The sequence below is a fragment of the Mesitornis unicolor genome, unplaced genomic scaffold (genome assembly GCF_000695765.1).
Source record: "Mesitornis unicolor isolate BGI_N332 unplaced genomic scaffold, ASM69576v1 scaffold50220, whole genome shotgun sequence".
Lineage (NCBI taxonomy): Eukaryota > Metazoa > Chordata > Aves > Mesitornithiformes > Mesitornithidae > Mesitornis > Mesitornis unicolor.
In genome coordinates, this window is record NW_010157406.1 from 9,298 (window position 1) to 20,780 (window position 11,483).

The window sequence follows — 11,483 nt, forward strand, 5'->3', positions numbered from 1 at the left end:
CACTCAAAAGCCAAATGGTACAGTCTGAGCCTCACAGTTACCTTAAATCTTTGCTTTAGGCTACACGCCATAGTGATACTGTTTCTCTCACAGCTCTACCCGGTTGCCCTGGTTACTGATCAAAACCAGCCCATCCCTGCTGTCCCCGCAGCTGGACTTGCACAAACACCTTACTCATATGAGGGCAATGCTGCTCAAGCTGCTTCTTCCTTAAAGCAGAAACACAGCCACCAATTCATACAGCAGCTTTCCCTTGTTCAAGTAAATACGCAGCTATAACAGTTGCCTTTATCCTCAAATTCAGCTAGTGCTGACAAAGCAAAATCAGGTTAATAAACATATTACTATTTTTGTTAAAGCACTAGCCTTTGTAGAGGACTTCTAAATCTTGACTACATCAGTGTTGCTGCAGGTAGATTTGGCAGAATTTTGCCTCCCGCACTGACTTCTGTTTTGTTTACTGTTGAAATCAAGGGAATCCTGAATGAAGAGGGAGATGTTTTATTTTTTTGACACCTGAAAATGTACTATATTAGGTTGCGTATGATTCACTGCAGTAAATGGACTTGGAGGTGGGGGACAGTGTCTCATCTGACCATACCCAGAGGATGCTCCGTTTTAAAGGGAGGGTCCTCTCTGTTTTTAGATAGACTTACTTTGAAAGTTTCATTTCAATTTGCTGCCGGATTTCCTGTCTCTCCTCATCTGTCCTCCTTGGGAAAATATTCCTGTCTTCCAGCTCCTGCTTGCTCGGTCTGTTTCGTAGTTTTACTGCCAGCAGTTCTTTCTTGCATTTTCTTGGCAAAGTACCTGGGACATTAATTGAAAAGGAAGTTATTAGAAAGACAGCTCCTGGAAATGAAACATGTACATACGAAGAGTGGGAATGGACCAACAGAGATCTGTATGTCAGTGCGCAGGGAGCAGTTGTACACATTAATATAAGTAGCACTGCAGTTGTGCTGGGCTCAGACACAAAACTGCTTACAAACGCAGAAGAATCATATTCCTCTGTTATCTTTGTTATCCATTATAGGCAAGCAGTGCTCTCAGGTGAATTTGCAGCTGAGACACGATTCACATCGCTAGTTTAGAAGTCAATGGCTATGTGTCTTCTCTCAGTCCTCTGAGCATCCCTAAGGCCCAGAGCAATCTCTGTTTCCTGAATCACTTGGTGGCTCCTTTGCAGGAGGACTGGACTGCTCAGTAGCAGGGGTGGCTGGGACACGTACACCTTCCTCTCTGGGTCACCAGGTATAACTGGGAATAGATAATGGTAACTGAAACAACTGAAGTTGTTGCTTGGCCTGTGTGTATATACGCGCGCACACACATATATTGAATGTCATTCTGGTTTTCTGGCAGTAGAAATTAGAACACCAGAGTTGTGATCAGACACTGTGTAACTCTAACACTAAATGTAAGCCATTGTCTATGTCCACAACGTGTCCAGTGTGAGTGTGTCACAACGGAATTCCATTTAGCAAACAATACTCTATTGTTGACATTAGGCCTTTCCCTCTGTCAAGAGCAGGAGTAAATATTCCAAGGAATGAAGTAAAAGGCCAGGTTTTATGATGATTTGTGGAATGCTGGCAACTTAATTGAACATTCAGGCAATAAAAGACACAAATACTGACTGTGATGGCATGACTTGTTGTGCTTACTGTAAAAATATGATAACACATTTTCCATCAAACCAGACAATCTAAAACATTGCCATTACAACAGAACTGTTCATAGGAGAAGATGCAGCAACTGTTTTGAGTAGGAGTCTGCTGCTCTGCCGCGTGCTGGATGTTGAGCCCTTGATGCTGCCCCTGTGATGGCAACAGAAATGGCCGTTCGCTCTTACTGAAGGGAACGGTGAGCTTCGGTGTTTCTGTGTCTCTGGTGTAACTCTTCAGACTTCAGCGGGGCAAGCTAATGAAAATTGGACTCCTGAGCTTATTTTGCCATGAGTTTGAAAAGGTATGCAATACAATGGCTGTAAAGTAGAAAGCCATCTTTATTTTCAAATGCAGACTGAAAGTGTGAGGTGGTGTCCATATTTGATGAGGGATAGCTTGCTTATGATGGGGGGAAAAGAAGAGGGAAGTGCTATTAGAAACCAGTGAGCTGCTGAATCATACTGGTAGGACTTCAGCCTTCCAACAATTATGTTACAGGTAGGTTGTAAATGAGTAAATTTATACCAGATCTCTGCATGCCTCGACTGTGCTGTGATGGCTTTTCTGGTGTCGAGTCCAGGGCTTCAGCAGAGTCTGGAAGTTATTGCAGAGTAGCACCACTCAGCTGGGGTTTAGAGTATTGTAGGGTATGCAAGAACTACAGTTAAATCTTTGGATTGGCTTCATCTGGGGAGTGTGGTGTGTAATAGGGAGGTTATTTTGTTTTGGTTCCCTTTTACTTTAAAGGTGGGGGTTTTTAAATTTAATTCTTCACCTTTTCTAGAAAAGGTCACCCCATTTTTAAAGAAAATGACATTTAATTGGTATTTTTGTTTGGCATTTGAGATAGGATTAAAGTCTATTTTTTTAAAGGATGCTCTGGAGGTCGGCAAGATTCTAAATCCTAAATAGATTCTCATCTCCAAATATTGGGGTTTTACTTGCTATGGATCTGTGGACCTACATCATCATCATCATCATTATCACTGTTGATCTTGAATTTCTTTATGCAGAGGGGAGGAGTCTGTACCACATCCACTCACGCTTGTTGGGAAGACTGGGCAGTAGTTACGGTCTCCCTGAGTGAGCAGGGGGATGTATCTTAATATTTGCAGTGGTCTAAAATTAAACTTTTAGCAACCATAATCAGCTAAGACACTTAGAGTCTAAAAGCTGTGCCCTTGTTTAGCACCTTCCTTCTAATGCTTTCAAAATCTGTTGCAGACATTAATTAAATTGAACTACACAGCCCTCTGTGAAGTAGTAGGTATACGTTTAACAGATGGGTAAAGTAGTTAAACGATTTGGCTGATGCCACACAGAGCCTTCTGCTAACAGAATGTAGAATTCTATCAGAAACACTTGGCTCATGAAGCCACAGTCTTAGACTCTGTCAAGGTTTTTCAGGCCTCCACCACACTGGGAGTGGGTGGTTGCAGTGCTCGATCCATACAGCGCAGGAACCAACAGAATTCCTTCTGGAAACAAGCTGAAGCACATTTGGGGCAAGCAAACTCCCAGGTATCCCTGAACACGTTCTTATTTTCACCTGGAAGTGTTAAACAGGAGGTAAGAGGAATTTGGTCATGTCAGGAGATTGCTACGGAGAGACCGCACGTGCACATTAAGCCCAGTCTCTTCAGAACACGACAGCTGTGCCCATGTTCTGGCTCTGTGCACAGAGCATTTGCCCACAGTTCAGTGCATCTTGGGTGCACTGAAAAAAGTATATGAATACACTATACAGCACATGTGTACAACTCTGCCCAGAACTGCTTTGAAAGAAAAAAGAGAGCTCTATGTGTGCAGTTGACACTTTTTGGGGTTGTTTTTTTGTTGTTTTTTTTTGGAGGTGCACCCTAACGGGTTATTGTCCCATTCATCAGTGACAGCTGAAGTATGAGCATGCAGCACTATCCCTACTCCCCTCAGGCTGTTATCAAACTGCTTGCCATATCACTCCGTACCTGATCTTTGAATTGTGTGAGCACAAGGGCTAGAATCGCAGTGATTATTTGCTCAGATGAGGCCAGGATTGTTTTCTGCTGTCCCTCATCTCATTGAAGGCCTGCTGAAACCACTGCTCTGCAGGCAAAAGACTGGACCTTTTTGCAAGAAGTCAGGTTTTGAAGGTGATGTGGAGACATTGGCTTAAGCAAGCTCAGTGTATGCCCTAGAGGCTTGTATTTCAAACTGAGACAGAGCAATGCAGTGTTTTACTTGAAACAAAGCAGCTCTTCAGGGCCTTGACTGCTCCCAGGCTGCTCTGCTGCACGCTCAGAAAGAGTCTTCTACTTTGTGAAATTAAAAACACAAATGATATCTGAAAAATCTCAACTTTAACCCAAATCCTGCTGTTTTGTTAGAGGAGCGGAGAGCATATAACCCACTCAGGATAAGCTGCGCTCACTTCATCCAGATGTCTGGATTTCTAAAAGGCTTATGCTATAGCCACTCCCATGGTCCATATGCACTGATTAATCTTTAGGGTATTTCACCAAATAAAAATGCAAGACATCTGGATTAAGCGGATCTGCTGGTCTAAGGAGCTGTTCCCTGTGCCTGGCAGATGAGATTAATTCCTGAAAAGTAACACCTGCCTGACAAAGTGATGTTACCCCCTTCAGGAAGACATGCTGGGAAACAGTGTCATTCATCCGGTTTTGTCTTGACTGGCCCACTGATGGCCAGTTCTGTTATTCCACCTCTTGCAGAAACCCATATCTGATGTTTCAGAATTAATAAACAAATAAAACAAAACGGAGAACAAAAAGGAAATAAAGCCCCAAACTAGTTTTCCCGACATCCATTTTCAGCACCCTGAGGCAAATTGCTTCCTGATCACTATCTCAGTAGAAAGTGAAACTGCAAATACCCTTATTTAAGTATTTGCTTCCTAAGGGTTATTCTTCCTGGTCAATAAGGCATGTTCAATGCCTGTCTGCCCCATGACCAGGCTATCTCAGGCAGGATCTTGGCTGTGACTTGTTTCATGGTTTAGAGAAGCTCAGCTAGGTCAGCAATAAATGCTTTGAAAATTCACACCCTTCTCATGCTTGGTCTGCAGGTTCCTGACAAAAGTTCCTGTTTTAATTCATTTGAATCATGACACTTAATTTCCTGCATGTTTACTGGTCTTTCTATCAAGCAAAAGGCAAATCCTAACACTGCGTGTAGATGGAAAGTCTTCGCTTGCACTAGTTATCAGTTGTGGGTTGTAAGCTAGTTACATTGTTTTTTAAACTTGTGCACAAGAATACTCTCTTGCCTTGTGTTTTTAGAGGTTTCAAAGAATGATTTATTGTGTAAGGTCCTACTGGAAAGCCATGGTACAATTCCTCACTTTTTTCAGTTATCTGTGACCTGTACCAATCTCCCTGTAACCACGGGGCTGTTGCACTGGTGCACTGTTCTGCATCGCAGTGGCAGCAGCAAAGAGCAAAGTTGGTGCCATGCTAAGGCACTATACCAACTGTAACGCAACTTTGGACTAAGGGATTGTTTTACTTCCTGACTTGCAAACCAGCCCAGACTTTTTAAACTAGAAAGAATCTGGAGCTTTAAAGGGAATTATTCTGGTCCTATCCCTGTCACTACTGCATCTCTTTTTCCTCTCTGAAATGCAACTGGGAGCATTTGAATGAATGCTGGCACAAGCAGTGCAACCCAGTGTCAAGACCAGAAATGCCTTGCTTATGTCCCAGCTTGCGCTGACTGAATGGGCCTCAGCCACATCCCCAAAGCTGCGGTGTTGCCATCCTGGTTTAAGTGACTGTGTTGCCCAGCTTGCCTTGGACCTGTCCATGGCAGCCTCCTTAGACATCAAACAGCTGAAACTTTGCATGGCGTTGGTGTTTGTTGTGCCCCTGAAAAGTGCTTGGGTGAGTTTTTCTGGGTGCACAGACTGAAGTTTAGGTGTTGAAGAGACTTGAATGCTGAAGAGTGAGATAAATTAATTAGGAGGACGAAGACTGTGTAGCTACAAAGAAAGAAATGAGGGAAAATTCTTCCTAAAAATTATTTTTATTCAAGTTGGAAAGTGTTTTGCATGGAAAAAGGGGTTGTGTTCATATCTGGGGCCTCCATCAAATGATAAACTGTCTTTGTTTGCCCTCAGTGTACATCTGCAGGTAAGTACTACTCTGTATATAATCATCACACTACCTAATTCCATAACAAACCATTGAGTTTTCAGTCTGTCAGACAAGGCATCTACCTACCTGTCTATGTACCTACACACGCACTTCTATGACTAGCAGACCATCATGAGAACCAGGAAAGCAAGTCCGTATGTGGTTCTGGCCCTTGACATTTTAATTTGGGCCATTAATCTTATTCGCTAAAGCATTCAAGAATGTATCAGTCTCACCTCATTTTGTTCACCAATTAGTCCTATAAGCCTTTCCACCCAGCTTTTACATCTTTGTAGTACTCACATATTATTTTTTTAAACATTTTTCTACTATCAGAGATTATTTTTCTATATTTTTCAGGCATGCCCTATCCAGTCATAATACATGACCAATCACGCCTGACACATAAGCCACTGTATGAAGTAAGATTTATAAGAACACATTTTCTTAAATCAAATTCTAGAGTTAAGGGGAAAAAGTTTTCTGTTCAGGCTGATTTCTTTTTGTTTCATGTTGTGTAGCCGATATTTCAAGTGGCAGATTTCAGCATCTTCTGTGCTGAGCAGCAGTACCATTGCAGCTGCAGTAAAGTCAAAATGCCTTTGAAAGAGGTCTGCTTTTCTCACCATCTCAGCTGGTCTAATACTGCCCTGTGGAACCTGCTGCATTTAAACCATTCTGAAGCTGTAAGCAATGCAACACCAGTGTTGCTCAACTGTAGTAAACACAGATTTTTCAGAACTCTGGTATTTATTGTGGAAAAACAAGAGCTGATTCTGGGTATCACTGACATCTGTACAATAACCAGTGCCCTTCTATCATCATAATTTCTGTCAGACAGTGAGTAATTATTTTTTAAATATAGAAAGTATTCACCTTCAACAGTAAAATACTCAGATTTAGTTTTAATAGGAGGGACTAACATATATTTTTGCCTGGCTGCCTCTAGCTCTTAGAACTTCTACCAAAAGAGACCGCTTTTATAATCTGGAACAACACATAGAAAAAAATACGTAGAACTTAAAAGCTGATTTTTACTTTTTAAGTTATCCTTAAGTATACAGGAATTATGGAAGGGTTTCTTTTTAATTTTGCCTTATCCTCGTAGTCTATTCTGTGACTAGGTGTCTAAAGACACAGGAGCAGAACTTGTGTCCTGTCTGCTGGCTCATACTTTCTAATAGGTACCTTTTAAAATTTGTCCTTGATCTACTGTAACAATTATTTGTTGATTAATTTTCTCAGCCTACCTTCTTTTAATGCATTGATGAAGAGGCTGGAGGAACCATTTTAGACTGAATCTTTGTCTTGCTAACATGAAAAACATTAAACACTTGAATGAAAAATGAATTTTCGAATGAGAACTGATTATTTTGCCAAAGTTGACTTAAATAATTGCTCAGGATTATACAATGCATTCCCCATGTATCTCAAGAAAGGGTGAAGTGGCCCAAATGGAGAAGCAGCTTTCCTCTTTAAGGTATTTTCTGTGGAAGTTTGTCCTTCCTAGATTCATTGATCTCTTCCACTTTTCACTGTACCACCACTGCACTGCAATAGTAGTCCTAAGATGGGATGCCTCCAGAGCACCCGCAGCAGTGGCACCAGCTGTACGGAAAGCTTTGCCCACTGACACTGAGCTGGGTCTGCCAGTGCTGCCGTTCAGATGTAGTAGTACAAAGGGCGGATAAGTAACTGAAAGGCTGAAGCACACCGATACATTGACTTACCGACATGACTCCAAACATCATCTTAGTACGTAAGACACACCAAGACAGACACAATCACAATCACTGTGACTCAAATTTAACTTTAGCTTTTCACCAGGATTCCTTGAGAAAGTTGATGTGACTATAGAGGAATTTATTCTGCTCAGTATGTTCTGTTGCATGCTGCCTTGTTCAGAGCATTCTGTTAGGCTACAATAGGCTGCCTTATAATGTAAGAAGTGACTTTCCTTACCAGAAATAATGGAGTCATTCAAAACTTCCTCATCCTGAAAAAAAACAGAGTCTTCCTTGAGCTCTGAGTTCATGATCATGTTTTCTTTGTTCTCATCCGACTCTTTAACTGAGTTCCGCTTATTTTCTGAATCACTGCTGTAACTCAGCGAGTTCTCCTTTTCTTTGTTGCGCTCAATGCTAGATGTTCTGGATGGATGGACATCCACTCTTTTTTTTGGAGAGCCTTTGCTTTCTCTTCCATGGAAGCTGTGGGTGGAAGGTGCACAGCTCAGTTTTTACAAAAGCCTGTTTCATTGCCACAGTAGGAACTTATCGTTACATGAGAATGAGCAGAATGTCCTGTAGCTTGTAAAGGCCAGGGCAGAGAGTTCAACATGGGACAACACAGAGTGGCTAATGCGGATCTACTTTCCTCTGTCATTAAAATAAGGTATTGAAGGATGGTTACTAATGTATTACTTTGATATAGAGCCACATGCTGTACGGTACTGATTAAAATAAAACCCCTCACAGCACATCTGTCTAATGTAAAACGTACGTGGCATGAGATATTGTCATTCTGATATTTTATGATCATGGTAAAGGCTTAACAGGGCCTGAGAGTAATATTGTATAAATCTATTCCCCATGACAATAGCTGTTATGGAACTGAAAAATGTTACCAACTTAACTCCTGAGCTCTGTGGTGGAAAAGGTTATCTCTGCCCTCCTCTAATACACAGGAGGGCTTATAATGAAAACCAGACAAAGTACCCAATGTACTCCCACACAATCATTTGTATTAAAAATGGATACTGTATATGCTCATGTATAAGCCAGGAGACGTCTTCTGAAATAGTAGCATTTCTCATATGTAGAGTACTGATTTTCTGTTGCAGAAGGTCAGGGATTATCAGATGGTGATTCTACCTGTTTGAAAACCCAGTTCTACGTCCCAGTAGCCTCCTTCTAGAGGAAGCACATACTTTAAGTATCTACCAGATGAAGCACTGTAACCAGGGTTGGATGTTCAAAGTAGTGACATAAAGAGGAAGGCAAACACAAGCTGTAAGAGTAAATAAAATGCTAATAGCAGGCTAGGGACATTTACCAAGCAAAATGACTTAGTGGAATGACTCTCCTCATGCACCCATATAGCCAAGATGCTGTAGGTACCTGTCCTGCCGGTGTTTGGTGGCCAAAGCCCTGTGGAGTTCTTCAATGACTCTGCTGGGAGGTAAAGGCAGGTGGACGGCAGCCAGGTGAGGGGAACCGGTTGGTGTTGTTACCTGTCCTCTGACATGGGGATCTGAACTTTTCTGGCCAGAGGGATGGAAGAGGGCAGCTTGTCCTGAGATTTGGGAGGAACCAACAATGACGTAATTCTTCAGGATGGTGGAAGGAGGAGATTTCATGGCTGGGTCATCTATTTCGCTTCCTGCTGTCAAGACACAAGAGGGTAAAAGGTTGTGCATGGCTTATTTTTTTGTGCACAGTCTGCACTGAAATTGATTTGTTGTGTTCAACAGAGGAAAATTGAGATATTTCGTTCTCGGTAGGAGGTAACTAAGCAGAGTATCTGCATTCAACTAGCTCGTACTACACAGATCCAGATCTTTGATCTAGAAAAACAGATGCCTCCCCCATCTCCCCTCTTTCCTCCCACAGCGTCAGACACTCCTTTCTCGCAGCCCACCAATGCATTCTCAATTGCCAGTGCTGTTCCTCCCAGCCACCAGTGGCTTGTACTACGGTGGCTTTCCAATCTAGCACTTTCTCTGCTGGACTCTGTCAGCCTGTATTAAAATTTATGCACTGTGGTTCTCAGTCAGGACAAGATGTACCAATGCCTGTTATCTGCTCCTCTGTGATTGCTGCTCGGCTTGGACCTCTGTCGTTCATAAGCCAGTTGAGGAAATGCCAAAATCATTATAATATGAGGATGATGTTCACATAACAAAACTTGCCAAGTGAAATCCAAATGAAAGATGAGCACCAAGAAGAGAAAATAAGGGTGAAGCAATCTAATATTTTTTTACCTCCGGATTCGGTTATTTTTTATGCTATGTAAGCATTTTATTGGAAATTAGACATTGATACATACATTTCTCTAGCACCTGAGTCCAAAACACAGTGGACATTTCCCTGGTTGTAAATTTAATAGTTTCACACTCCTAAGGTAACTGAACATCTGGCCTAAAAAAGATGCCAGTAAGTTTTTCTGTTCTGCAGCTCTCTTCCCTTTCCCCCTTTCCCTTATATCTCCATCCCAAGCCTCTGGCATATGGTGTTTTTTACACCAATAGCTCGGGCTTGGTGAAAAAAAGCAATGCAAGTGCTTCATTAGAGGAGTATTTCTTTTCCCTTGTTGCCACCTAGCGTTTTAAGCAGGAATTTAATCTGAAACAGCTTGTACAGCTTTTGTACAAACTTCTTTTCACAGATCATACTATTTTTATTCACTTTTGAGATAAATCCTTCAGTTCATAGCAGAGAAAAGATTCTGCTCAGGCCAGCATTATCCTGAAATACCCGTGTAAAAGGGACTTGATTCCTATTAGCAGGGTAACTTATTAGACAATGGGAGAAGACAAAAGTAGGTTTGAATATTAACTTCAGTTATTAAATATTTCCTCTCAGATACAGCATAATAAATAATGGTTACCAACTGCATGCCTTTTCTTAAGGTCACTGCTGGCAATCTGGGACAGCTCTGTAAGCTGCTGCAAGCAGAGCTGGGCACCCAGAGGTTGGAGGACAGAATTACTGAGGACAACAGCAAAAGCACAGGTAGGAAGGAGAGCTCCTGTAGCCAGAGCCAAAATTGAAGATTTGAGAGTGATAACACTAAGCCTGGTCTCACGTTTGTGGGGTGAGGAGGAGAACATCCTTCGACGAGGAGTTACATCCACATTACAATCTTCTCTTTTATTCTAAGAAAAGTCTAACTTACTCCTTTATTCATTTCTGGAAGGCATCTTAATGCATTTCTCTCCCGAGAAGCCTCAGCAATGGCCAGAGCTTCATTCATCTTTCTCTGCACCCAGGAAACAGGGCTCATCAAGACAGGCCAAAAGTTACCCTATTTAAAATCTGTACGTGTCTGAAAGCACAAGGGCATTTCTTCAAGTGTCTGGGTGCCCAATGTGCCATATCTTGGCAATGAGACCCCTTCCCACCCCGGAGCTCCTCCTGTGCTGATCAGGATGGTTGCTGCAGCCAGGAGACAGCCAACCTCTGCTAAGCAAAGACTTTTATTCGGCACTCAGGGGGATTTTGATTATGTGCTACTGTGAAGATGCACAGAGGACCTTTACAATCAATCGTTGCCCATTGAATCATGGCCTGAGGGGATGAAAAAACCACCTCTTAAGTCACTTGATGTGGCTGCGCAGTGAGAGAGGGTGTCCTTGTTTTCTCAGAGCAACAACCCTGGGTTCAGCTCAGAGGAGACTGTTTTATCTCTGTACCTGCTTGCTCCTGGAACAGGTCAAGGGCCAATTTTGTCCTCATTGCAGCTCAGGCCAATATTGAGAGTTTCCTTAGATCACACCTTATTTGTTCTAATGACAGCTGTTCAGTGAATAATCTTGCAAAGTGATGTCTTGGCACCTTGCCCTATTCCCTCTCTCTCTGTGATTAATTGGTGCTTGGCTTATTGCTCACTCTTCTGCTAACAGCATCTCTAACATTGTTAAGGAGGGAAAAACTAAACACAAAAGAGCTTTTCAATCCCT

At 42.2% G+C, this 11,483-nt stretch overlaps 1 protein-coding gene across 1 annotated transcript; it reads right to left on the reverse strand.

The window, feature by feature from the left end:
• Positions 1-652: 652 nt before the first annotated feature.
• On the reverse strand, positions 653-11,259 carry LOC104537047 (phosphatase and actin regulator 3-like). The gene is made up of 4 exons (XM_010179825.1): positions 11,217-11,259; positions 8,923-9,187; positions 7,766-8,013; positions 653-810 (listed from the first exon to the last, which is right to left on the reverse strand). The coding sequence occupies exons 1-4, from the start codon at positions 11,257-11,259 to the stop codon at positions 653-655; spliced, it is 714 nt and encodes a 237-aa protein (XP_010178127.1).
• Between the last annotated feature and the right edge of the window lie 224 nt (positions 11,260-11,483).

Coding starts and splice junctions, on each gene's coding strand:
- LOC104537047 (XM_010179825.1), bottom strand. CDS start 11,259: ATGAGGACAAAATTGGCCCTTGACCTGTTCCAGGAGCAAGCAG. Junction 8,014..8,922: donor ACCAAACACCGGCAGGACAG/GTACCTACAGCA, acceptor TTCCACCCACAG/CTTCCATGGAAGAGAAAGCA. Junction 811..7,765: donor GAATGACTCCATTATTTCTG/GTAAGGAAAGTC, acceptor TTAATGTCCCAG/GTACTTTGCCAAGAAAATGC.